General features: G+C 44.3%; 1 protein-coding gene across 1 annotated transcript; it reads right to left on the bottom strand.

The window, feature by feature from the left end:
* Positions 1-19,861: 19,861 nt before the first annotated feature.
* On the bottom strand, positions 19,862-20,182 carry LOC130881526 (small ubiquitin-related modifier 3-like). Its single transcript, XM_057781138.1, has one exon. It carries the CDS (start codon positions 20,180-20,182, stop codon positions 19,862-19,864), a length of 321 nt encoding a protein of 106 aa, XP_057637121.1.
* Between the last annotated feature and the right edge of the window lie 6,603 nt (positions 20,183-26,785).

Raw genomic sequence — 26,785 nt, 5'->3', positions numbered from 1 at the left:
GAGGTAGCAGTGGGAGGAGGGTGGTCATTAGGAGTGCATGGAAGAGAGTGTAATGGGTGGCCATGATCAAAGCACTTGATACATGTATGAAAATGTCATCATGAAACCCATTATTATATGCCCATAAAACTTTAACAGGCCTTTGAGATGGTTCAGTGAGTAAACTCACTTGCCACACAAGCCTGATGACCCAAGTTTAATTCTGGATCTTCTGATGGAGGTGATACAAGGGAAATGGGGGGGGGTCCCCTCTTGGTGATCTTAGTCTCAGTGACAGAAGAATTAAGAATGTGTTCAGTTAGAAGCTCAAGGGCAATGTGTATGAGAGAGAGAGGTACCAGAAAAAACATACTTAGGTTCTGCCCAGCATCTGAAAAAAAGAAACAGGGCAAGCTGTTGGTTTTTTTTTAATCTTTGGGGGCCCACCACCTAGCTCCCAAATATACACGGAGACTTATTCTTACTTATGAATGCCTGGCCTTAGCTAGCTTGGCTTGCTTCTAGCCAGCTTTTCTAACTTAAATTATCCCATTTTTCTTTAGCTATGTTTTGCCTCTGGGCTTTTTGCCTTTCTTTATTCTATAAATCTTCCTTTCTTTCTTATTCCATAGCTGGCTATGTGGTTGGGTGGCTGTCCCCTGGCGGCCTCCTCTCCTTTTCTCCCTCTTCTCTCTTCTTTTCTCTCAAGCCTAGATTTCTCCTATTTATTCTCTGCCTGCTAGCCCCGCCTATTTCTCTCTCCTGCCTAGCTATTGGCCATTCAACTCTTTATTAGACCAATCCGGTATTTTATACCGGCAAAATTTTACAGAGTTAAACAAATGTAACATAAAAGAATGCAACACATCTTTGCATTATTAACCAAATATTCCACAGTATAAACGAATGAAATACATCTTAAATTAATATTCCACAACAGTGTGCAGAGGCAGTCTACAGAGCTGGTCAGTCTCAACCACCTCCTTAACCTACCCACCTATCCTAAACCCCTCCTTCCCAGGGGCGGGGCTTCCCCTTTCCTTCCCCGCCCCCAGTCTGATCCTTCTATAGTTCAGCCATTTTGGTGTTGTGATGTTTGACTCTTGGCTTTTTTGGGGGGTCCCACCACCCAGCTCTCAAATAAATCACACACACAGAGGCTTATTCTTAGCTATGAATGCCCAGCCTTAGTTTGACTTGTTCTTTGTCAGCTTATCTTATCTTAAATTATCCCAACTACCTTTTTTGCCTCTGGGCTTTTATCTTTCTCCATTTCTGTATACCTTTCTTTACTTCTTTCTCCATGGCTGACTGGGTGGCTGACCCCTGACGTCCTCCTCTCCTTGTTCTCTTGCTCCTCCTCTTCCTCATGTCTCCTATTTGTTCTCTCTGCCTGCCAGTCCCGCCTATCCTTGCTCCTGCCTTGCTATTAGCTGTTCAGTTCTCAGTTCTTTATTAGACCATCAGGCATTTTAAACAGGGAAAGAATCACAGTTTCACAGAGTTAAACAAATGCAGCATAAACAAAAGTCACACACCTTAAAATAATAATTCCCAACATTTTGGCTACATAGGTTTCTTGGCCCTTGGCCTAGATTACCTCTCTTGGTCAGCAGCTCCTATCTTGCTTTCCCTTCCATCTCTCATGGTCTGGTCTAGTCCACCGGCCATGTTCAATCTGGACTCTTCCCTCTGCCTGCTCTCTCCCTCATATCTGCAATAAAAATCCCCATACTTTAGGAGTAATCATGTCCCCCCTTTTATGTCATTTTTTTCATTGAACAGCAAGATCCTGCCTCATATAAATGAATGAACAAATGAATAAGTGGTTTTAAATTATGAACAAATGAAATTTAGAACTTTTTAAAAAAGACAACAGAGGCCTGGAGAGATTGCAGAGGGCCTGGGTTCAGTTCCCACACCCACAGAGAACCATCTGTAAGTCCAGTATCAGGGGATCTGACACCCTCTTCTGAGGTACCTCAAGGGTACCAAAGAATGCATGTGATACACACATATACCTGCAGACAAATACTCATACACATAAAACAAAATTGAAAAAAATTAACAATTCCCAGGGAAGCAGAGGCAGGTGGATCTCTGTGAGTTCCAAGTCAGCCTGGTCAACAGAGGGAGTTCCAGGACAGCCAGTTACACAGTGACACTTGTCTCAAAAAAAAAAAAAAATGAAATAAGGAGAAGAAAGAAAAAGAGAGCGAGAGACAGAAAGAGAAGAACAATGATGACAAAACAAAGTCTCAATGCTTTGATTCCATCACGTGACATGTGCATGTGTAGCCCATTGGCATAGTGAAGACAACCCAGACAACCTGAGTTCTGAGGGAGTCAAGTAATGGATGTAAGTGTCGAGGTTGAGGGGTTCAGTAGTGGAGAAGCCAGGGTGCAGGCTAGGTGGGGGATGCAATTGCCGAGAGCCAGGACCAAGATAGCTCATGCCAGTGAATAAGAACAAAAACGTGTGTGTATGACCAGGAGAAAGGAAGCTATGGACAGACTGCAAAGGGTTAGCCTTGAACACTGTTCCAGGGGATCTCCTGGAGAGCCTCTGAAAGGGTTTGATTTGCTTCTGCTTTTATTTGTGCTAGAAATAAGTTCAGGGTCTCAAAGGGCTATTACTCTAACGGAAGTGTCTGGACAAGACAAACCGTACTCTCCATCTTGAGTGTGTGCTTCGAAAGGCAGACACACAGACAGGAAAAGCACTGGATTTTATTCTTATGTAGTGGTGGCTGTGTTTCTTCCCCATTGGCTGGGGTCTGACCTTAGAGTCTTATTCAGTGACTAATCTGAAAGGAATGGATACACAGGAAGGGAGAAGGGAGTGAAAAGTGGTCACAGTCGCTGGCTATCCAATACCTGCAATGCAGCAGGGGACTTTGTGTGAACAAAGGTTTGTTGGTGGGATTAAAATATTTACATACAAAAAAAAAGTTGGGCAGTGGTGGCACGTGCCTTTAATCCCAGCACTCAAGAGGCAGAGGCAGGCAGATCTCTGTGAGTTCGAGGCCAGCCTAGTCTACAGAGTGAATTCCAAGACAGGCTCCAAAGGTACAGACAACCCCTGTCTCAAACCCCCCAAAATAATAATAATAATAATAATAATAATAATAATAATAATAATTTGCATACAAGGTGGAAGAATAAAATATTTAAATTCCCGTGCTAAACCAATGTTTTGTAACATCTGATAGAAACAATTTTTCTGTTATTGTTGTTTGGGGGAGGGGTGTTGTGGTGGTGTTTTTGTTTTTGTTTTTAAATTTCAGACAGAATGTCAACTAGCCAAGGCTGGCCCCAGAACTTGCTAGAATAGCCCACTGACCTGGAAGTCCAGATCCTCCATACAACCCTCACCTCCAAGCTGCTGGAACTGGAAGCATGTTCCACCTGGAGGCTTCTTTCCTTGTTTTGCATTTGTAGTGTTCCAGGGGAGAAGCTGTGGGGCTGGGGTGCTGGGGTGCTGGCATGACTTTCTTGACTCAGGTGAGCAGTAGCCAAAGAGAGTTAGGGGACCTGGAAAATCAACAACCAGACCCTTTGTCTCTTAAACCAATGATTTTCATAGTCCATATGTGGAGGACTACCAAGGGTCATTTTTTAGCTGTTAACAAGGCTTTTCTGGGTTAACAGAAACTGAGGCTTCATTTTGGAATTCTTAATACAAGAATTTAAAAATGGACTCAAAAGGAAATATTGAGGACAGTATTATTAGAGTCTAAGAAAACAAGAAAGCAGGCAAGCCATACCTCTCAGGAGGTGCTACTGGCTAAATATTTGCAGCTGTTAAAAATGTTCTCTGTCTCTCAGAGACATGCTAGCAAGGTCATTGCACACCTGGGCAGGAAGTCCACTTAGTTGTTAATCTAATGCCGACGGCAACTGTGTCTCCCCCCCTCCCCCCCAATGAGTATGGCCTGACGTCACCATCTTCCAAGACTGGCTAACTTTAAAGGAGTCAGTACAAAGGACATGAAGGAAAATGGGAGGGGACCAACCCAGTCCCCTTCAGGCCATCAGGTCACAAGAATGCAGCTGGGGCCTTTGCGAAAACAAAAGGTTTGGGAAATTAACAGATTTCATACAAGTTTTACAGAGTTTATGGGACATTGGCTTTTAGCAGCCTAGAAATCTTCAATAAGAAAAAAATGGGGGGGCTGGAGAGATGGCTCAGTGGTTAAGAGCATTGCCTACTCTTCCAAAGGTCCTGAGTTCAGTTCCCGGCAACCACATGGTGGCTTACAGCCATCTGTAATGAGTTCTGGTGCCCTCTTCTGGCCTGCAGACATACACACAGACAGAATATTGTATCCATAATGAATAAATAAATAAATATAAAAAAAAAAAAAAGAAAAGAAAAAAATGGGGGGGACTGAAGAATTGGTAGTTAAGAGCAATTGTTGCTCTTGTGGCGGACTCAGGGTTCAATTCCCTGCATCCACATAGTGACCCACATAGTAACTCCAGTCCTAGAAGGGCTGATGCTGCCATTTGACATCCACAGGCACCAGGCATGCACATGGCACCCATATGAAAAGACAGAAAGAAAAAAATTAGCTCATTTTAGATAGCCTAGATCGCCAGGTCTCTACCCAGGGATAGAGCTGGAACTTAGGAAAAAAGCTCAGATAGCTTTAACTTTTTATTCATCTGCTGATGTAAATCCCCCCAAATCCCCAAACCTGTGCTTACATTTCTAGTGTTACCAGGGGTATATAGGAGGAAGGGTATGAAGCTTCAGTAGCCTGAACCTACCTTAGCAGGTGGAGGTCTGAGGAGAAAGACGGCCACTCCGTTGGCCTATCTGGAAGCCCCAGAGCCTGTGGATCCCAGGTGTCTGAACTGGAGTTCTCACCTCGCCTTCACACATACTCCCAGGCAACTGTAAAACAGCAGAAAAAAGATGACAGGGCCCCTAAACACTTGTGACATTTTTAGCCTCTAGCCAGGACAGAACCAAAGATGCTTCCAGCTTCTGACCCTAAATTGCTGGCTGGTTTCTGGGTCCTGTTCTTATCTGGAAGGAGAAAACACCAGCTGTTCCATATGTGGAATACACACCCCACTGCCATACCATGGGGTTCCAGCCCCAGACATCTGTGGTTCTCTTTCTTTCTTCTTCCTTTCTTTCTGTTCCTTCTTTCTTTTTCTTTCTTTCTTTTTCTGGGTTTTTCTGTGTAGCCCTGGCTGTTCTGAAACTCTAGTCCTAAACTTGGGGATCCTGTCTCTGCCTCCCTAGTACTAAGATTAAAGGTGTGGGCCACCATACCCAGCTTTCTTCATTTGTTTTTAAAGATTTATTTAGTTTTTTTTCTTGCTTGTATATATATATATACACACACCACATACATGCCTGGTCCTCTCAGAGGCCCCAAGAAAGGATGTTAGGTCCCCTGGAGCTAGAATTACAAATGGTTTGAAAGCCACCACTTGGATGCTGGGAACTGAACTCAGTTGCAGAGCACTGAGCCCTCCTGACCTCTGTTCCACATCCCCAGCTGCTGTGTGTTTCAAGAGTCTCACTGTAGCTCACTCAGGCTCACTAGTCCTGAAAATCACAGTGACCTCGAACTCACAGTGCTGGGATTACAGAAAAGAACTACCGGGCCAACTAGATCCTAGCGTGTCTTTCTTTCTCCTGTTTATTCCCACATTTATTTATTGTGGGTGAAGTATGCCCTCCGCAGAACTCGTAGGATCAGAGGACACTTTCTGGGGTTGCTACCCTCCTTTTGGTAGGAAAAACAGAACTAAAAGTAATGTATATGATGGTATGTTAGAGGTACTATGATGTATGTGTATGTTAGAGGGCACTATGACATATGTGGTATGTTAGAGGGCACTATGATGTATGTGATATGTTAGAGGCACTGTGATGTATGTGGTATGTTAGAGGGCACTATCTATGTATGATGGGGACCAATAAAACACAGGGAACCAATGCAGAGAGCTGGGTAGTAGGGCAGAGATTAGTTTGAAGCAGGATGGAAGGAGGCAGCGATGATGAGGCGGTGAGGCAGGAGCAGGAGGGAATTCAGGGACAAGTGGGACTGGAAGGTTCTGGGACTGCTGTGTCTGTCTAATCAGGAGGCCCAGGGTAAGGGTAGAGGGCAGACTGAGCATCAGGTCCAGGGGCCATTGGAAGCTCTGGTTGTTTTGCTTTTTCTTCCCTCTGTTGAATATATCATAATCCACGAACTAATTAGTAAGCTTCAAACTGAGTTTGAAGCTTGTACAAAAGTCTTCTCTTACTTGGATGTTTTAAAAGCTTCTGAGGATGGGCATGGTGGGCCTGGAGAGATGGCTCGGTGGCTAAGAGCACTTACTGCTCTTGCAGAGGACTCAAGTTTGGTTCCCAGCACCTGTGTCAAGTGACTCACAAAGGCCTGTAACTCCAGCTCCCTGGGATCCAACACTTCTTGCTTCCGTGAGCACCTTCACATGCATATATACCCACATGTAGATACACACATACACATAATTTAAAATGATTTTAAAAAATTTAAAGGCATGGGGGCTCATGGAAGTAGTCCTAGAACTAGCGGGTCAGTAGCAGAATGACGGTGCAAGTCTGGGGCCAGTCTGGGTTGCGATAATAAGGCCGAGGCTAGCCTGAGTTACAAAGCAAGACACTCTCAGGCTATCTACTTACTAACCTATCTACCTGAGTTTTTCAAATTGGACTCCCGAGTTGAACGTGGCGGCACGAGCCTTTAATCCCAGCACTCAGTAGGGAGTTCAAGGTCATCCTGGCCTACGTAGCGAGGTCTTGTCTTTAAAAAAAAAGAAAAAAAAAAGTAAAAAAGGTACTCCTGGGGCAGTAACACAGCTGCCAGCCGTGCAGTGGTGGCGCATGCCTTTAATCCCAGCACACAGGAGGCAGAAGCGGGAGAATCTCTGAGTATGAGGCCAGCCTGCTCTACAGAGGGAGTTCCCAGGACAGCCAGGGCTACACAGAGAAACCTTGTGAAAAACAAAACAAATAAACAAAAAACAAAGGCTCCTGAAAACACAAGTGGCCAATCCCAAACCCAGTAGATAAGAAATAACAATTAGGAAAGAAATGAACGAAATAGACTCTAAGAGAGCAGGACACAACAATCAACCAGAGTCCTTCGAAGAAGTTGATAAGCTTGACAAGCCTTTAGCCAGTCTGACAGAGAGAGACATTGCTAACAAATTTGGAGATGGAAAAGGAATCATTGCAACAGACTCAGGTGAAATCCGGAACATTATTAGCAAATACTTCAAAACTAAGACTCCGAAAAACTGTAAAACCTAGAAGAAACAGATGAATTTCTAAATGCGTACAGCCTACCGAAATTAAAGCTAGAAGGCATGAATAACTTCAGCAGATCTATTACAAGCAATGAGATTGCAGTGGAAATCAAAAGTCTCCCCTCAGGTGGTGACGGATTCACCACTGAATTCTATCAAACTTTCAGGGAAGTTTTAATATCAATTCTTCTTAACTTGCACCACAAAACAGAAAGGAAGGAACACTACTGAATTCTTTCTATGAAGCCAGTGTTACCCTGATGCCAAAACCAGGTAAGAACACTACAAAAAGAGAAAACTCCAGGTCAATTTCTTTGGTGAACAGACACAAAATCTGCCAACCAAGTACTTCCAAATCACATTTAGGAACACATTAAGAAGATCATATATCATGAGCAAACAGGCTTCATCCTGAAGATGCAAGGTTGGTTCAACAGACATAAATCAATAAATGTGAAATACCATATAAACAAATTAAAGGGTAGAAACCCACAATCATCTAGAATGATACCCAAAGGGCATTTGGCAGTTCAATACGCTTTCATGATAAAAGTACTAGAAATGTTAGGAATAATCAAAGGCTATAGACAACAAACCTATAGCCAAAATTATACCAAATAGAGGGAAACAAACTGAGCATTTCCTCTACAATTAGGCACGACATCAGGATGCCCACTCTCTCCTCTCTTAGTTAATATAGTTCTTAAAGTCCTGGCTCTTAACAGTTTGACAAGAGAAAAACATAAAGGTATAAAAAGGAAGAACTATTTAGGTTTGCAGATATGATTCTATACATAAAAGATCCCATAGAATCTAGTGGAGAACTCTTGGGTTTAACAAAGATGATAAAGTTGCAGGATACAAAATCAGTATAAAATAGTAGCCTTCATATATATTAATAATGTACTCATTACAGGTCCCAAGACCTTAATAGACCTTACTTAGCACAACTGATGCTATACTGGAAGTACCATTCAAGCCATTGAAACTCATCCTGTAGACAGCACCACCTGCTAAAATGAAAACGAAGGCCTGATCCATCAAAGTCCGTAATTCTAGGAAAGTCTCTGAATGTACTAGCCTTGCTTTTTGGCTTCTGTAGTTCTGCTTCTGGCTAACTGTCTTTGCTAACTGAAGTATGTTAACCCATGATGTGGTTTTGTGCTTAACTCTGGCCAGCTAATAAAGACTTTCTGTTGGCTTAAACTATGTCTGAGGTCGGGCGGTGGTGGTGCACGCCTTTAATCCCAGCACTCGGGAAGCGAGACAGGTGGATCTCTGTGATAGCCTGGTCTACAAGAGCTAGTTCCAGGACAGGTTCCAAAGCTACAGAGGAACTCTGTCTTGAAAAACAAACAAACAAACAAATAAATAAAAATGAAAATAAAAAGAAACCATGTTTGAGTAGTCTTCTCTGGTGGATACCCACAACACTCTCAGAGAAAGAAATTAGGAAAAAATATCCCATTAGTAATAGCTTTAAGAAAGTACCTAGGGACCAGCCTGGTCTACAAGAGCTAGTTCCAGGACAGGCTCCAAAACCACAGAGAAACCCTGTCTCGAAAAACCAAAAAAAAAAAAAAAAAAAAAAAAAAAAAAAAAGAAAGTACCTAGGGAACACACCTATGAACAATATTCAGACATGGTTATACGCATCTTTAATCTTGGCACTCAGGAGGCAGATGCAGGCAGATTTTTGTGGGTTTGTGGCCAACCTGATCTACACAGCAAGTTCCAGGACAAAGCTTCATAGTAGAGAGACCCTATCACAAAAAAGGACAACCCCCCACCCAAGAAGTCAGAGACACCAAGCAATGACAAAACCTTCCATGCTTCTAGAGTGGCAGAATTAATATTGTGAAGATGGCTCTGCTACAAAAATTAAATCACAGACCTACTGCAATATCAATCAATGTTAATGACATATTTCAGAGATCTAGAGAAAACAATCCTATAATTCATATGGAACCACAAAATGCAATGAATAGTCAAATCAATCTTAAGGAGTAAGAGCACAGATGGAGGGACTGCAACACCCCACTTCAAATTACACTACAAAGCTGTAGAGATAAAGACAGCCTGGTTCTGGCATTAAAAAAACAGGCAGGTAGACCAGTAGAACAGAATAGAAGACCTAGGAATAAACCAGTAAAGTTAAGGCCACCTAATTTTTGACAAAGGAGACAAAAACATGCAGTGGGAAAAGAACATATTCAATAAATGGTGCTGGCAAAACTGGGTATCCGCCGGCACAAGAATGAAATTAGATTCATATTTTTTACTTTACACACACACACACAAAAAAATCAATTCAATTTGAAATGAATCAAAGACCTTAATTTAAAACCTGAAACACTGAAACTTCTAGATGAAAGCACAGAGAACACTCTTCAGACACCAGGGTAGGAAAGAACATTTTGAACAGAACATCAATAGCATAGGGACTAGCCCAAAGAATCAACAGATGGGACGATGTGACATTAAAAGGTTTCTACACCGCAAAAACTATCAGCAAAGCAAACAGACAGCCCACAGAGGGGAGACGATCTTTATCAGCTCTACGTCAGACAGGGGTTAGTGAAAGGAGCGCTTTTCAAAAGAAATACGAATAGCCAAATAATTTTTTTAAGTGTTCAACTACCCTAGTATCAGAGAAATGCAAATGAAGACTAGTTTATGATACCAGCTCCCCAGTCAGAACAGCTCTCATCCAGAAGTCTGAGGATGGAGGAGGTGGGAAAGAGGGACCCTTGTGCTGGTTATAGTGCAAATTAATACAGCCACTGTGGATATCAGCTTGGAGCTCCTCAAAAAAACAGAACAACCATATGACCCAGGTAGCGTGTGTGTGTGTGTGTGTGTGTGTAATACACACATACATACACATATACACAGACACATGCACATACCACATACATGCACACAGACACATACACATATCACACACACATACACACATGTTTACATAGATATGAACAAACATAGCACAGAGCTGTAACCTCAACACTTAGAAGACTGAGACAGGAGAATTGCTATGAGTTTTAGGGCCATCCTTTGGGCTACATCGTGAGTTCCAAGTCAGCCTAGGCTAGAGTGAGACCGTATTCAGTGACAAGAAGAAATTCCAAATAAACCAACCAGTAGATAATGAGCACTGGTCCAGCCTGGGATCCTGTCTTCAGACCTGTCTCAGAAAAGAAAACAAGGGGCCCATGAAAAAGCCTGGTGACCCGAGTTCAACCCCTGAGCCCCACATTGGGACAAGAGAACTGCCTCGTAGAAGTTGTCCTCTGGCTACATGTGTGCTGTGGCTCAAGCACTCTCACACATGCACATATACATACACATGTATATGTATACATGCAGACACATACACGTATACACTCATAAACATGTGTAAACATGTATACATATACATGCATGCACATATACAGAGACACACATGTGCATACACACATGCACACACATACACACATAGAACATACATATATTCACATATGTACATATATACATGCATATATACACATAAATACACATACACAGGCACACACACACATGCACACATGTACATACTACAAACACATGCCATACACATATACATTCAAACATACACACTCCATACACACATATACATATATACATACACATATATACAGACACATGTACATACCATACAGATATACACACACATGTACACAGACACATAAACACACATACGCACATGTGCACATATATACACATACAAAGCACACAAGCACTCTCACACATCACATAACCACACATACATACACAACACACAAGCACTCACATCCCACAACCACACACATATATACACATATACAACACACACAATGACTATAATACAATTTTTAAAAAATTAACAGAAATCAAAACTCAACCAGAAAACTGAAATAGGCACAGGCTCCTTTATCAGCCTTGCTTTTCTTCTCTAATCTGTCCTTGCAGCTGCTTCTGTGGGGTGTTTCTAAGATGCTCTTACATTCTTGCTCCAAACCCTGGGTGGCTCCCTGCTGTCTCCCGCAGTAAATTTCCTTTCAGGCTGGCACTCACAGGCATTAGTGGCCTGGCACCTTAGCTTTATTAGTGAGGGGTCTTATTTGTTTATGTAAACTAACTTTGCTTCTTTAAGAAAGGAAATCTTATTAGAGTCTCCCTGCTGTGGGGGTGGAGGGAGGGGCCCTGAAAGCTGAAGAAGCTTCCTGCCACCCCCTCTGTCTCCATGCTTCCCTCCCCTCTGCAGACTTCTTGGCTCCTGGGGAGACAGGGTTTGTATAAGGAAATGAAGATGCAGGCGCCCAAGAGATGCGATAACCTCTGGACCAACAAACTTGGTCTCAGAAAGTTCTGCTAATTTTTCTTTTCTTTTTTTTTTTTTTAAACAGGGTTTCTCCAGGCAACAGCCCTGGCTGTCCTGGAACTCAACTCTGTAGATCAGGCTGATCTCGAACTCTCAGAGATCCACTTGCTTCTGCCTCCTCCTTTAATCCTTTGCTGGGATTAAAGGCATGCGCCACCATGCCCACCAGATTCTACTAATTCTATGTTCATGTCCTTGCTATTTAAATTTCCCCTTAATTAGCAAAAAAAATTTTTTTTTTTGCTGGGATATGGTACATATATTTAATCCCAGCACCTAGGAAGCAGAGACAGGCCGATCTCTGTGAATTTGAGGCCAGTCTGCCCAGCATAGTGATTTCTAGGCTACATAGTGAGACCATCTCAAATATCAAAAAATAAATATGTAAGCCGGGCGGTGGTGGCGCACGCCTTTAATCCCAGCACTTGGGAGGCAGAGGCAGGCGGATCTCTGTGAGTTCGAGACCAGCCTGGTCTACAAGAGCTAGTTCCAGGACAGGCTCCAAAACCACAGAGAAACCCTGTCTCGAAAAACCAAAAAAAAAAAAAATATGTAAAACAAATTATGTCGATGAAACTATAACGTTATGATTTATTCAGAATTTCTGGAGGACTGGAGAGATGGCTCAGTGATTAAGAGCACCGGCTGCTCTTCCAGCGTCCATGTTCAGTGGCCCATAACCTCCTGGAACCCCAGTTCCTGGGGACCAGATCCCCTCTTTGTAGCCTCTGCAGGTACCTACACATATGTGTACATAAATACTATTTTTAAAAAAAAACTTTTAAAAAAGAAATAAGAATTAAGAATTTCTGGAGCCAGGCATAGTGGCCCATGCCTTTAATCCTAGCAGATGGGAGGGAGAGGCAGAGGGATCTCTGTGAGTTCGAGGACAACCTGGTCTATAGAGTGAATTTCAAGGCAGCCAGAGCTACAAAAAAAAAAAAAAGAAGAAGAAAAGAAAAAAAGAAAAAAAGAAACCTGTTTCCAGGGCTGGAGAGATGGCTCAGAGGTTAAGAGCATTGCCTGCTAATCCAAAGGTCCTGAGTTCAGTTCCCAGCAACCACATGGTGGCTCACAACCATTTGGTTTTTTTTTTTGGTTTTTCAAAACAGAGTTTCTCTGTGGCTTTGGAGCCTGTCCTGGAACTAGCTCTTGTAGACCAGGCTGGTCTCGAACTCACAGAGATCCGCCTGCCTCTGCCTCCCGAGTGCTGGGATTAAAGGCGTGCGCCACCATCGCCAGGCTCACAACCATTTGTAATGGGGTCTTCTGCCCTCTTCTGGCCTGAAGGCATACACACAGACAGAATATTGTATACATAATAAATAAATAAATGTTAAAAAAAACCTGTTTCAATAAAACAAAACAAAATGTAATAATTTGGGCCTGGAGATGCACTCAGCGTGCAGAAGCCTTAGATTTGACCGTCAGCACCTCGTCAGCTACGGTGGTATACACCCATAATCTCAGTACTGGGGGGTAGAGAAAGAAGGAACAAAAATTTAAGGTCATTCTTGGCCATACAACCAGCTTTAAGCCAGTCTGGGCTACAGTAGGTCCTGTCCCAGCACGGGCATGTAGAACTGAAGTCCTGGCTAGTCAGAGGCTAAGGCAAGGGACTGCAGGGTCTGGACTACAGAATGAGTTCAAGGCCAGCCTGGGCAGCTAGGCGTGACTCTGTCTTGAAACAAAAATAAATAAATAAATTAACAAACAACAACAAAAATGAACTAGGGCTATAGCTCAAAATGGTAAGGGGTACTTGATCAAGGACCAGATTCAATTCCCATTACTGACAACAACAATAAAAAAGGCAGAATTTCAAGCCAGGCATGGTGGCTTACTTATGTAATACCCCACACTTAAGAGGTTGATGCAGGCCAGGCGGTGTGGCGCACGCCTTTAATCCCAGCACACGGGAGGCAGAGGAAGGTGGATCTCTGTGAGTTCGAGGCCAGCCTGGTCTATAGAGTGAGTTCCAGGACAGCCAGAGATCCACAGAGAAACCCTGTCTCAAAAACAAATAAAAAAAGAGGTTGAAGTAGGAGATTTGTGCCCTGTAAAACAGGGTGGGATGTGGAAGGCCTTTTATGCATACTATAAAAGAAAGGGAAAAAAAAGTGGGAGTTAATTTACAAAAATATATTACATGAGCCGGGCGGTGGTGGCGCACGCCTTTAATCCCAGCACTTGGGAGGCAGAGGCAGGCGGATCTCTGTGAGTTCGAGACCAGCCTGGTCTACAAGAGCTAGTTCCAGGACAGGCTCCAAAGCCACAGAGAAACCCTGTCTTGAAAAAGAAAAAAAAAAAATTCTCAAGATGTGTCTGTAAGATATCATGGATTATTAAGGCTTCAAATGGCTATGACCCAGTTGGATGTGTGTGTGTGTCTGTGTGTGTGTCTCTGTGTGTGTGTGTGTGTGTGTAGAAAGGTTTTCCTATAGTAGCCAAGAGTGTCCTTGGGCGTGGAGATGCGAAGGTCAGGAGTTTGCCCTAGGCTAGATAGCAAGTTCAAGGTCAGTTTTTCTTTCAGAGGGAGCTTATCTTAAAAAAGAAGGAGGAGGAGGAGGAGGAGGTGGAAGAGGAGGAAGAAGAAGGAAGAAGAAGAAGAAGAAGAAGAAGAAGAAGAAGAAGAAGAAGAAGAAGAAGAAGAAGAAGAAGAAGAAGAAGAAGAAGAAGAAGAAGAAGAGAAGGAGGAGAGGGGGGAATGAAAGGAGAAAGGAAGAAAGGAAGAAAGGAAGAAAGGAAGAAAGGAAGGAAGAAAGAAAGAAAGAAAGAAAGAAAGAAAGAAAGAAAGAAAGAAAGAAAGAAAGAAAGAAAGAAAGAAAAAAGACAGACCAAATTTGCTATGTAGCCAAGAATTGCTTTGAATTCCTGGTCCTCCTGCCTCCAGACCTTCCAAGCTCTGGAATGATACATGCACACTACCACATCTGGCTCGCGACCTGATTGTTAAAATATGAGAATTTTACTTTTATTTTTGGCCTCTTGCCTCTACAGACTGCTAAGAGTTCCAGACCAGCCTGAGCTGCGTATTAAGTAGCTGTGGGTGCAGCTCCGAGGTAGAGTGTCTGCTTCCCTTACTTCAGCCCCTGCATTTAATTCCCAGCAGCAAATAAACAGTTTCCCCCCCCCGCGCTTGCCTAGCACCCCTTGTCTGGTTAGTCTTGTGTTCATTTCATTTCTCACTTAACTCTTCAGAAGCCTAGAGAGGATTGCCAACTATTGAGAGTTAAAATAAAATAAAGGAAGCTGGATGTGGTGCCATAGATCTTTGACCCTATCAATTGGGAAGCAGAGGCAGGTGGATCTCTGTGAGACTGAGGCCAGCTTGGTCTGAAAAATAAATAAGATGTTAAAAAAAAAAAAAAGACAGTACAAACACTGCCACTAATAACAAAAGAACCCCCTATTTTCCAGCAAAAGAAAGTCAAACTCCTAATTCTTGAATTCTTGGTAGTCTTCCAGGCTTGAAAAACTACATTTCTCATGTGCTGGGCCCATAAGTAACTGCATCTATTAGGAACTCCCAAATCCTCAGCTCTTTTCCTCCTACTAAGAGTTGTGTGGGCATTAGACCTGATGGCACAGGCCTGTAATCTGAGTTATTCAGGAGGGTGAGGCAGGAGGATTGGAAGATCAAGATCTGACTGGGGGGAGGGGGGCTGGATAGATGATGGGTCAGCGGTTAAGACCACTAGGTCCTGAGTTCAATTCCCAGCCACCACATGGTAGCTCACAATAGTCTGTAATGAGACCTGGTGCTCTCTTCTGATCTACAGGCCTACTTGCAGGCTGAACTCTATACATAACAAATAGATCTTTAGAGAGAGAGAGAGAGAGAGAGAGAGAGAGAGATCTGGCTGGGTCACCGTACACCTTCATGCTAACCTGGACAACTTTGTAAGACTCTGTCTCAACATAAAAAGTAAAAGACGCCTACAGATACAGCTCAGTGTCAGAGAGAACATTTGCTTAGCATGCTGGAAAATCTGGATTCAGTCAGCAGTAGTGTTTAGACAAAAGCAAAACGGACTTGAAAGATGACTCGGTGGCTAAGAGGACACTAATTTTCTGGGGGACTTGAGTTTGGTTCCCAGTACCCACTTGGACACCTCACAACTACTTGCAATTCTAGCTCTAGGGTATCCAGCAACCTCTTCTGGCCTCTGTGGGCACCTGTGTATGTGTGTGTGTGTCTGTCTGTCTGTCTGTTGTAGTCTCTCGCTCATTCACAGATACAAATAAAATAAATGAAACAATCACAAATAATCTCATATATTGTTAAGGAATACTCTTTGTACACTGGGAAGATGTGTCTTTGCTAAAGCACCTTCAGATTGGGTCAATAAGAAGCTAAATGGCCCGTAGCTAGGCAGGAGGTATAGGCGGAACTTCCAGGCATAATGAGAATTCTGGGAAGAAGAGGCAAAGAAGCCAGCAAGATGTGGAATGAGTTGGACACACCACGCAGAATTGGATAGAGGTAAAAGCCACATGATAGAGCAAAGATTAATAAAAGTGTGAGTTAATTTAAGTTATGAGAGCTAATTGAAAACAAACCTAAGCTAAAGGTCAAGCTTTCAAGTCTCCCTGTCATTATTTGGGAGCTGGCTGGCAGAATAGAGAAAGACTTATTACAATATATGACTCACCAGGATCTGGTAAACTCATCTTTCAGGACACATACAGCTGTGATTTTTTTGAAGATACATTTCATTTTAAGTTATGTATATGTTATGTAAGTTATGTATATGTTAGTTATGTATATGATAGGAGGTGATATGTGCACGTGAGTACAGACCCCTCAGAGGCATCAAATTCCCCTGCAGGTGAAGTTCTGGAGGGCTGTGAGCCACCATGTGGGTTCTGGGAACCCATGTCTGGGCCTTCTCTCCAACTCCAACAGCCGGAACTTCTGAAGTACTGCTTACTTTTTGGTGGTGACTAAGAGGGCTGTGAAGGTAATAATTCTGCCCTCCTCATAAAGAGGTTCCCCAAAAGAGAAAGTGGAACTTAGGCAATGAGTTATAATTTACTTTCGTTTTTCTGCAATCAATCTTTCTTTGATCCTTTAAAACAAAAGAAAAAAAAACCAGGATTTTTACTATGTAACTCTGGATATCCTGGAACGTGATATGCAGACCAGGCTAACCTTGAACTAACCAATTGCCTCTGCCTCCAGTGGTCTGAGATTAAGGGCATGAATCATGCCTGGATTGGAATTTTTTTTTTTTAACTAAATTGTATTTGGAGTGCTAAGGATTGAACCTGAAGATTTGCACATGCTAGGTAACTGTCCTATACCTCAGCGTCTTCCGGAATATTTTTGCTATTTTTGTTTGCTTATGAGGTAAGAGATGGCACATAGGGCCTTATGTGCACACCAGATGGGCTCTACTGCTGAGACACAACCCCTACCTGCCTTCTGTTGAGTGTAAAGTAAGTCTTGGGAGGCTGGGGATATAGCTCAGTTGTGGAGGGTTGAGTTTGATTAAGACTGCATGAAGCTAGGTATGGAGGAGCAAGTTTATAATCCCACTACTTGAGATGTTGAATCAAAAAAAAAAAATCAACAAGTTCAAAGTCATTCTCGGCCACATATCATGTTCAAGGCTTCATGAGACCTTGTCTCAAGAACAAAACAAAACTGAAACTGTTTCCCACTCTAGAGGCAGCAGAACCTGAGAGAACAGAGCCAATAAATGAAGTGAACTAAAGCCTCATGCGATAGTTTTATTCAGAGCATCAGACAACTTATCCTCTGAGGGTTGAGAAGAATCACATGAATAAGTGGCCAATCCCAAGGACAAGCCACAGAGACACGTAAAGAAATAACAACAGCCAGCTGTAATGAATAATCAGAAGTAAACTCTTTCCTCTTTGCTCCACCCGGAAGGGGCACAAAAGCACAATCCAAGAACAATTCTGTGTCCTAAAGAAACAGGTCACAGGCGTCTTCCTTGTCTTGGTTTCAATCCCCGCCCCTCCCCCACCATGGTTCCATTCTTGGGACGATGTTCCAACACTAAAGCTACCAAATTTGGGGCGGGGGAGGGGGAGGGAGAAAAAGATAAATCTTGAGCCGGTGCCTTTGTTTCTTTTCTTGTTGTTGTGCTAAAATACTGTAACAAAAGCAACCCAAGAGAGAAAGGTTTACTTCAGCTAGCTGACCCATCAACAGAGAGACTCCAGGCAGTGGGAGCTCAAAGGCAGCTGGTTATACGGGTTAGACGGGATCCAGTATTCACAATCAGGAAGTAGGTGATGGTGACTGTTTCTTCCCAGCTGGCCCTTCCTCTTGTATTTACTTCAGGACCCTAACCCAGGGAATGGTACTGCTTTCTCTCAGCGTCTCTTCCCACATCTCTGAACCTACCCAACAACGTGTCTCAGGCATGTTCTGAACCTAACTAATCCTCCTGAGTGTGCCTGGAGGCTTGTCTCCTAGGTGACCCCAGATCCTGTCAAGCTGACAACACTAATTATAGCTTGCATGAAGCTCTGGGTTTGATCCCCAGCACTGCATAAATATGTTTATCATTCCAGCACTGGGAAGGTGAAGGCAGGAGGCTGAGGAATTTCAGACCAGCTCTGGTCACATAGCAAGGTGTGACCACACAGTCTAACTTCAGCTACCTGTCTTTTTTTTTTTTTTTTTTTTTTCGGTTTTTCGAGACAGGGTTTCTCTGTGGCTTTGGAGCCTGTCCTGGAACTAACTCTTGTAGACCAGGCTGGTCTCGAACTCACGGAGATCCGCCTGCCTCTGCCTCCCGAGTGCTGGGATTAAAGGCGTGCGCCACCATCGCCCGGCTTCAGCTACCTGTCTTAAACAAAAATAGATTTGGCAGGTAAAGGGACTTGCTGCACAAGCATACCAACCTGAGTTTAATCCCTAGGACCTAAGAGAGGTGATAAAGAGAGAAATTTGTTGCCCCTCTGACCTTCACAAATGTGCTTTGGCATTTGTTTAATAATAATAATAATAATAAATCTACTTTCACACTTCTCACTTCAATACAATCTGGTCAGGTTGGTTCTTCATTTCTTTCTTTCTCTCTTTTTTTTTTTTTTTTTTTTTTTTTTTTACCAAACTATATTTACTGTTTACAGAAGTAAAGGACGACAAATAATGTACAAACTGGATAAACACAACAGGGCCAACGGACATCCCACCCAAGCCCAGGCAGCGAAACAGGAAACAACAACATTTTCCTCGGGATTTTAAGCAAGCGAGAGATGGTAGGTCAGTGTCAGGTGACTATGAAAGGCAGAGATGGCCATCAAGCAGCAATGGACCCTTACACAAGGATGACAGGCAGGACGATCCACATCTAACTGGTATAGACCCCACAATGCAGGACTGAAGTCACCCACTGATGCATCATTTGAATACACATCTGGAAAGCCGCAGAGCATAATCCATGAGAATGAGGTCACCTCTCCTGGGCTTTCTTTTGCAACCACACTTTAAAGCAGGTCTTACACAGCATCACTGTAAGCTTGATACTTAACCAATTACCTTCTTACACAGAAACCATAATTATGCATTGGAACCAAGTACTAGAAAATAATCTGAGGCCACATTCAATTTCCAAATGAGACATGGCAGTTACTTTCTTCTATATTATAACAAGGAAAGAGAGTGGGTCCCACCTTACCAACCCTGCCCATGTACCCATTACCAGATGCCAAGTAGAAAGGGGGCATGTCAGGAGAAGTTGGGTCACAGTACATAAGGACTCCTTCCAATGGTCTTTTCCCTTTAACTTTACCATTTGACAAAGCTCAAACTGATAGTATTTCAATGTTTTAATATTCTATACCTACAACAATTCTGTCCCTCTCTCCCATCTCAACATCCCATAGGTAAGCCCATGGGTAACGGGACCACCAGCTCTCTCCTTGACCAGGGCAAATCACTCTAAAAGCAACCACAGTTCTGGGGGTCAGAGTCAGGTGTCAGGCTGAATCCACACCCAGCTCCAAGTTTGGGGAAAAATATTTTAGGGATGGGAGGAAGCAGAAATGAAAACATAAACAAATCCCAAAACCTTACTCTCTTTTCCCCTAAAGGCAATGCGCTACACAACACTTTCATCCCTGCATCATGTCTGTAGTCCGCTCCAAGCACATCAGAGAAGAACCAGTCAGGGACTCTGGCTTCTGCTGACGCTTCTGTGATTGGTGTGGCTGCATGGTCACCATTCAATAGCAGATGTCAGGTGTGGGGACGGTCCCTCGGGAAGTTGTTCCTCCTGTCTGCTGCTGGAATACGTCAATGGTGTCCTCATCCTCCATCTCCAGCTGGGCTGGGGTGTCTGTTTCATTGATTGGTTGTCCATCAAACCGGAATCGAATCTGCCTCATTGACAAGCCCTGCCTCTCGCAGTAGGCCTTCATCAGCTTGCTCAGTGGTGTGTGCCTCTTGATCTTGAACTGCACCACTGAGCCATCCTGTCCCGCCACTTTCAGGTTGATGTGGGCATTCTCTGTCTTCACTCCCTCCTTGGGCTTCTCTTCCGACATGGTTGCGAGGTGGTGGCGGCGGCGGCGGGAAGCACAGCGAGAACCAGTGGCACTGGAGCAGGCGAGTCACGCTCTCTGCCCCGCTGCTCTCCCGCCGCAACTCCCTTTTTGGTCTTTTGAGACAGGATTTCTCTGTAGTTTTGGAGCCTGTCCTGGAACTAGCTCTTGTAGACCAGGCTGGTCTTGAACTCACAAAGATCTGCCTGCCTCTGCCTCCTGAGTGCTGGGATTAAAGGCGTGCGCCACCACCGCCCGGTTTGGTTCTTCATTTCTTTTTTTTTTTTTTTTTTTTTTTTTTTTGGTTTTTTCGAGACAAGGTTTCTCTGTGGTTTTGGAGCCTGTCCTGGAACTAGCTCTTGTAGACCAGGCTGGTCTCGAACTCACAGAGATCCGCCTGCCTCTGCCTCCCGAGTGCTGGGATTAAAGGCGTGCGCCACCACCGCCCAGCTCTTCATTTCTTTTATGTTCTTTAGCTTTAGGTCTAAATTCCTTTGCTGCCGGAAATGGTAGTGTAGTCCTATAATCCCAACACTAGGAAGCAGAAACAGGAGGATTGCTGTGAGTTCCAGGCTAGCCAGCACCACCTAGAGAAACCATGTCTCAAAAAGCAAATTCAAAAAATCAAACAAACAAAAAACCTCCATCATCTGGATCTAGGAAATTCCACTGTCTGCTCCCCCACATCCTCACACAGTGCAGAAGGTCACCTTTAGCCAAGGCCTCTCTGCCTAGCCCTGGGCATACAACACACCCATCTGACTGCTCTGGCTGAATGGCTGTGGCCCTTATCTTCCTAGATTGTAAGCACTCCTGCTTCTTTCCTGCTTCATCCTTAGATAACAGGCTCCCCCACTGCTGGAACTGTGTTCCATTTATCACTGTAACCCAGACTGAGACACTAAACAAAGACTCTCCATAAACGTTGAACTGAATTGAACTTACATGCTTGTATTTTCTGCAATTATTTCCTAAATTCTTATAAAAGTTAATTTGGAAAATGTCAACCTGTCTCAGCTGTCCTCCGAGGAGAGAAGGAAAAGGGCATTTGTGCTCTCCGGGAATGAGAAAAAGCACATCTTTAGGGCTAGGGACAAAGGCTGCTGTGGAAATACAAGCGCGAGGTCACACAGGGAGTGGGGAGAAGGTGACAGGAAAAAGGAGATTAAATGACGGTTGGTCAGCCAGGGGGATTGGCACAAACCAGTAACCCCTGCATTAAGAGGTGGAGGCGGGAGAATAAGAAATGCAGGGCCAAACTTGTAGATATAAAATCCTAACTAAAATGAAAAGAAAAATGACACCTGATCGGTAAGATGGCTCAGTGAGTAAAGGTGCTTACTACCAAGTTTGATCACCTGAGTTCAATCCCTGGCACCCACATTGTGGAAAGAAAGAATCAACTCCCTCAAGTTATCTTCTGACCTTCATGCTGGGTCATGGCACAGACACACATACATAGACACAAAGAATAAATAAATTAATTAGTGGGTTTTCTTTTTAACTGGGGAAAAAGGTAGTGGGTCATTGGAAGATTTTGTAATTCCTCAAATCTAGAGAATTTTTATTTTATTTTATTTTTTTTATTGGAGGACCTGGCTCCATACATCTCTGTCTGTGAAGAAGGTGGAGGTCAGCTTTCTGGCTGGGACCTGTGTCTGTTGGAACCGGGAGAATCAACACAAGACGGTTGGTGAATGCTTGCCCGTTACCCCGTGACTTTCAAAGAAAGAAGTGCTATTACACGGGAGATGGACAAACACCGAGACCATCCTTTTGGGGCGTGACACAGGGTGAGGTTGAGACAGGGTCTCCTATAGCCCAGGCTAGCCTGATGGTTGATTTCAACTGTCCACTTGACACAATGTAGGATCACGTGGGGCAAGCGTCTCATGAGGAACTGTCTAATCAGGTTGTCCCGTGGGCCTGGCTATGGAGGATTATGTTGATCATGTTAATTGAGATGGGAAAACTCACCTACTGTGGGTGGCACCATTAGGTAGGAGTTTCTGGGTAAGACTAAAAGTAGAGCACCCGGGCTGAGCATTGGCAACACGTATGCGTTCATTCTGTCTGCCCTTGACGATGGGTATAATGTGACCAGTTGCTCTAGTTCCTGCCATTTTGATTGCCATGAAACCCAAGTAATAGCCAAGGGTGGCCTTGAAGTCATCTATTTCTTTCTTTCTATTTGTTATTATTATCATCAACATCATCGTCATCATTATTATCAACACAGATTCTCTCTATGTAGCTCTGAACTAACAGAGCTGACCTGATTCTGCCTCCCAACAGCTGGAATTACATGGGTGCCCCGCCATTGCCCTGCTCAGAGTATCTCTCAGACAGGGAGATGGAGCTCACTGGGCAAGGAGAACACAGCCAGAGTAATGGCTTCAGCTTGGCTTTGTTCTAGTGTCTCCCAGTCTCATTCTCAATCCTTCCCTCTGCCTGCTACAAGCCCGTGGTTCTGCTCTGAAGAGCCGCTGGCCAGGGGCCCCCAGCCTTCCTCTCCACTTTGGATAGTGTGTACCAGGTCGTTTGTGGCGCTGTCCGCCTTACTGAAGAAAAATGGATTTTTGCCTCAATTCCTGATTCCTGTTTAAATATTTAGTTTACTTAGCCCAGGCCCAAGTGCCTTTCCATTTCCCTGGGTGCCTGGGCGTCATGCTGACACAGGAGTCATAAATAATACATCTGACCCCAGCAGCACGCCTCTGGCAGGTGGGGGACCTCCATTCCTCAAGCCTCTGGGTCTGGCCTGCCCTGCAGATGCTTCTGGAATCTGTGGCATAATGGATAATCTCAGAAGGGTCGGGAACTCAAGGCTGCTGCTGGAAAGAGTCGCCGGGACTCCAGCCCAATTTGGAGGGGCCTCTGTGGGAGTGAGGGCAAGTTGGGTGGTATTGATAGATGTAGGTGCAAATACCATGGGTATGGAATGTTCTAACCTGGAGGGAGCTTTGAGGGTCACTTAGAGAAGTCCCAACTTGGGTTCTTGTGAATACCAGGGCCCGGGGAGAGAACATCAGCCAAGTTTAAGGGCAAAGGAAACCATGAAATGCTGCAATTTCCTCCCCATTTTCAAAACTCTCGTTTCTAACATGTGCTCCACCCTTCATTGTAAGGACATGGGTGAGGTTTCAACGAGTTGCCTGTCTCCTCCTGCAGAAAGGAACCAATGGTGGGATTTGGTTGGACAGGTTCTAAGTCTCCTTAGCCAAAGCCTCAGAAAGGTCAAACTGCCTCCAGGTGCCCTCTCTGTGGCGCCTGAGCTCTGATCTGGGCAATTAAACATGAAGCGCTGTGTCCGTTGCCACTAATGACACGCTCTTGGCTGGGCTGTGTAATAACAGTGTCTCGGAGGCAGCTCTGTAATACACTTTCCCCCAAAACTTTGCAGAGATAAAAGGAGACAAAAACAATGATTTATTTATCCAAAAGTTCAAAGTTTAGCTTCGAGCTCTGCAGCATTTTTAGTTCTTTTGGAAACAAAGAGAACAAATGAACTGCCCTCTCTCTCTAGAAAGGGTAGCCGTAGAAACCAACGGATAAAGATGAAAGGAGCAGAAGAAAGGGACAAACTCCAGCCTCTGTCCCTCGATTTGACCAAAGGTGGAGCAGGTTAGTGAGTCTTCCTTCCTGTTCATGGCTAAAACCCTACCAATTTATTTCCAGTTTCCTAGGACTAGACTTACAAACACAAGATGGGCCGGGGAGTTGGCAAAGGTGGCAGATGTCTGTAAGAACCAACAAAAGGCCGGCTCGGGTGTGCTTGAGACCAGGTTAGACAATTTAGTAAGGGCTTTTTGTTGTTATTGCTGTTTGTTTGTTGAGACAAGGTCTCACTATGTTAACTCTGGCTGACCTAGAACTTGACGTGTAGACCAGGTTGATCTCAGACTCATAGAGAATCACCTAAATGACTCCGGGACCAAGGTCATTCCACACCACGCCTAGTGCATGAGGCTCTGTTTTAAATTAAAATTTAAAAAAGAAAGAAAGGGGGTTAGGGGTGTAACTCAGTGTTTGAACGCCAGCCTATGATACATGAAGGTGGGCTTGATCCATATCTCTGCCCTCCTCCAAAGTGTGTGTGCGCAATCTATATGCATATATTTAAGGAGGCTGACAGGTACACACACACACACACGTGTATTCATTGTCATTGACAGCTGCCACGCTACTCCAAACCTTCATCAGCTCTTTCCTTGGACTAAATCAGTCTCTTTTCTACTTTCCCTGTCTCCATTCCCCCACTGTGCGCCTTCTGCAGAGCTGCCAGTGTGATGTTTTGTTTTTTTTTTTATTTTTCGAGACAGGGTTTCTCTGAAGTTTTTGGTGCCTGTCCTGGAACTAGCTCTTGTAGACCAGGCTGGCCTCGAACTCACAGAGATCCGCCTGCCTCTGCCTCCCTAGTGCTGGGATTAAAGGCGTGCGCAACCACCGCCCGGCCCGTGTGATGTTTTAAAACAGAAATCATTATCTGGAGAGATAATCCAGCAGTGTGCTTACTGTTCTCGTAAGGGATCAAGGTTGCCAGCACCCACACAGGCAGTTCACATATAACTCCAGTTCCAGGAGATTCCCCTCCTTCTTCTGGCCTCGCTGGGCACCTGTACACATGCGGTGCACTCAGCTCCCAAAGGCACAGGCACAGATACAGGAAAAGTACAATTACAAGCAGAAATCAAGGACAGCTGAAATGGAGCAACGGGTACAGGCGTTTGTTGCCAAGCCTGAGGCCTGAGCTCAGTCCCTGGCTCACGGTGGAAGGAGGAGGTAACTCCCGGGAACTGTCCCCTGATTTCAACGTGTGTACCAAAGGGCATACACCACACCCACAAGTAAATAAATGCGACCTTAAGAATCAGAAAAAAAATCATAAGTCAAACTAGGTACGGAGCACAGCTGTAATGCCAGTGACTGGAAGGGTGAGGATGTGGGTTTGAGTTTGAGGGTCGGCTGAGTAGACTGTTTTAAAAAAAAAATCGCAGGGCCTGTGGAGTTTAGGCTCAGAATTTAAGGGGGCTCGCTATTCTTCCAGAGAGCTGAGTTCACGCCCCAACTCCCCTGTCAGGTGGCCTGTAATCTGTCTCCAGGTGATCTGATGCCCTCTTTTGGTCCCCACTGGCACCCATGCATACGTGGCACCCACGCACACGTGGTTACCCATCCACTGCATACCTGTACACCAATAGCTTTTAAAAAGTCACCTAATAGCCGGGCGATGGTGGCGCACGCCTTTAATCCCAGCACTTGGGAGGCAGAGGCAGGCGGATCTCTGTGAGTTCGAGACCAGCCTGGTCTACAAGAACTAGTTCCAGGACAGGCTCCAAAAACCACAGAGAAACCCTGTCTCAAAAAAACCAAAAAAAAAAAAAAAAGTCACCTAAGTGCCGGGCGGTGGTGGCGCACGCCTTTAATCCCAGCACTCGGGAGGCAGAGGTAGGTGGATCTCTGGGAGTTCGAGGCCAGCCTGGTCTACAAGAGCTAGTTCCACAGGCACCAAAGCTACAGAGAAACCCTGTCTCGAAAAACCAAAAAAAAAAAAAAAAATCACCTAAGTAAGATCACCATCACCCCATGTTTCAACTTTCTAACTGCTGTGTGTGGTGGTTCACGCCTTTAATCCCAGCAGGCAGAGGCAGGTGGATCTCTCCGAGTTTTAGGTCAGCCTGCCGGGGCTGCATAGTGAGACCCCGTCTCAAAAGCAACAATAACAACAACAACAACAACAACAACAAAATCCTTTAACTGCAACCTATTGTACTTAGAATAAAATCCAAACCCTTTTCAGAAGCCACCAGGCTGTGTGTGACCCAAACCCTCGTCACCTCTCTCACCTTACTTCCTACCTACTTACTGCACAGCATCATGAGGTCTAGCAGCTTCTAGCTGCAGGGGATTTGCAAGTGTGTTTCTTTCTGCGTGGATGTTGTGCCCCAGATGTCCCAGGGCTCTAGCCTCTCAATGAGGTCTCTGTTTATTTCTTATGTCTTCCAGAAGCTTTTCCTGACCACATCAACATTTTGTTATTGTTATTGTTGTTCTCTAGTCCTGATTTTAATCTCTAACATTGATCACTTTCTATCATATATATTTACCTATTTGTATATTTATTGTCTGCTTTCCTCACTAAAATATAAACTCAGAAGAGAGGTACTTGGTGCAGCTTGGTCTCTGACGTATCTGCAATGCCTTTCTCTGTGTTCAGTGTGTGTTTGTTGGTGTTTGGTGAACAGAAAGGGCTTTTTTCTTTTCTTTTTTCTGGGCGAAGTGGTGCGCACCAGTAATCCGAGCACTTAGGAGGGAGATAGCAGCCCAGTTTACAGAGCAAGGTATGGGGCCATTTAGGATCTCAAAAACTAAACACTTCGAGGCTTGGGGAGATGGCTCAGGTGGTAAAGTGCTAGCGGAGTTGGGATACCCAGAGCCCACATAAAAGCTGGGTACATTGGTCCTGTTTCAGTAGCCCCAATTCAGGGCAAGGGAATGGAAAGGGCTGTCAGAATCAGACAGATCCCCAGAGCTTGCTGACGAGCCATCTGAGTCCGTGAGCTCCGGATTCAGTGAGCAATCATATCTCAAAGGTGGAATGTGACT

The sequence above is a fragment of the Chionomys nivalis genome, chromosome 1 (assembly GCF_950005125.1).
Source record: "Chionomys nivalis chromosome 1, mChiNiv1.1, whole genome shotgun sequence".
Taxonomy (NCBI): domain Eukaryota; kingdom Metazoa; phylum Chordata; class Mammalia; order Rodentia; family Cricetidae; genus Chionomys; species Chionomys nivalis.
The sequence above is the reverse complement of the archived record's forward strand: the minus strand, read 5'-3'. Positions and strand labels throughout refer to the sequence as shown.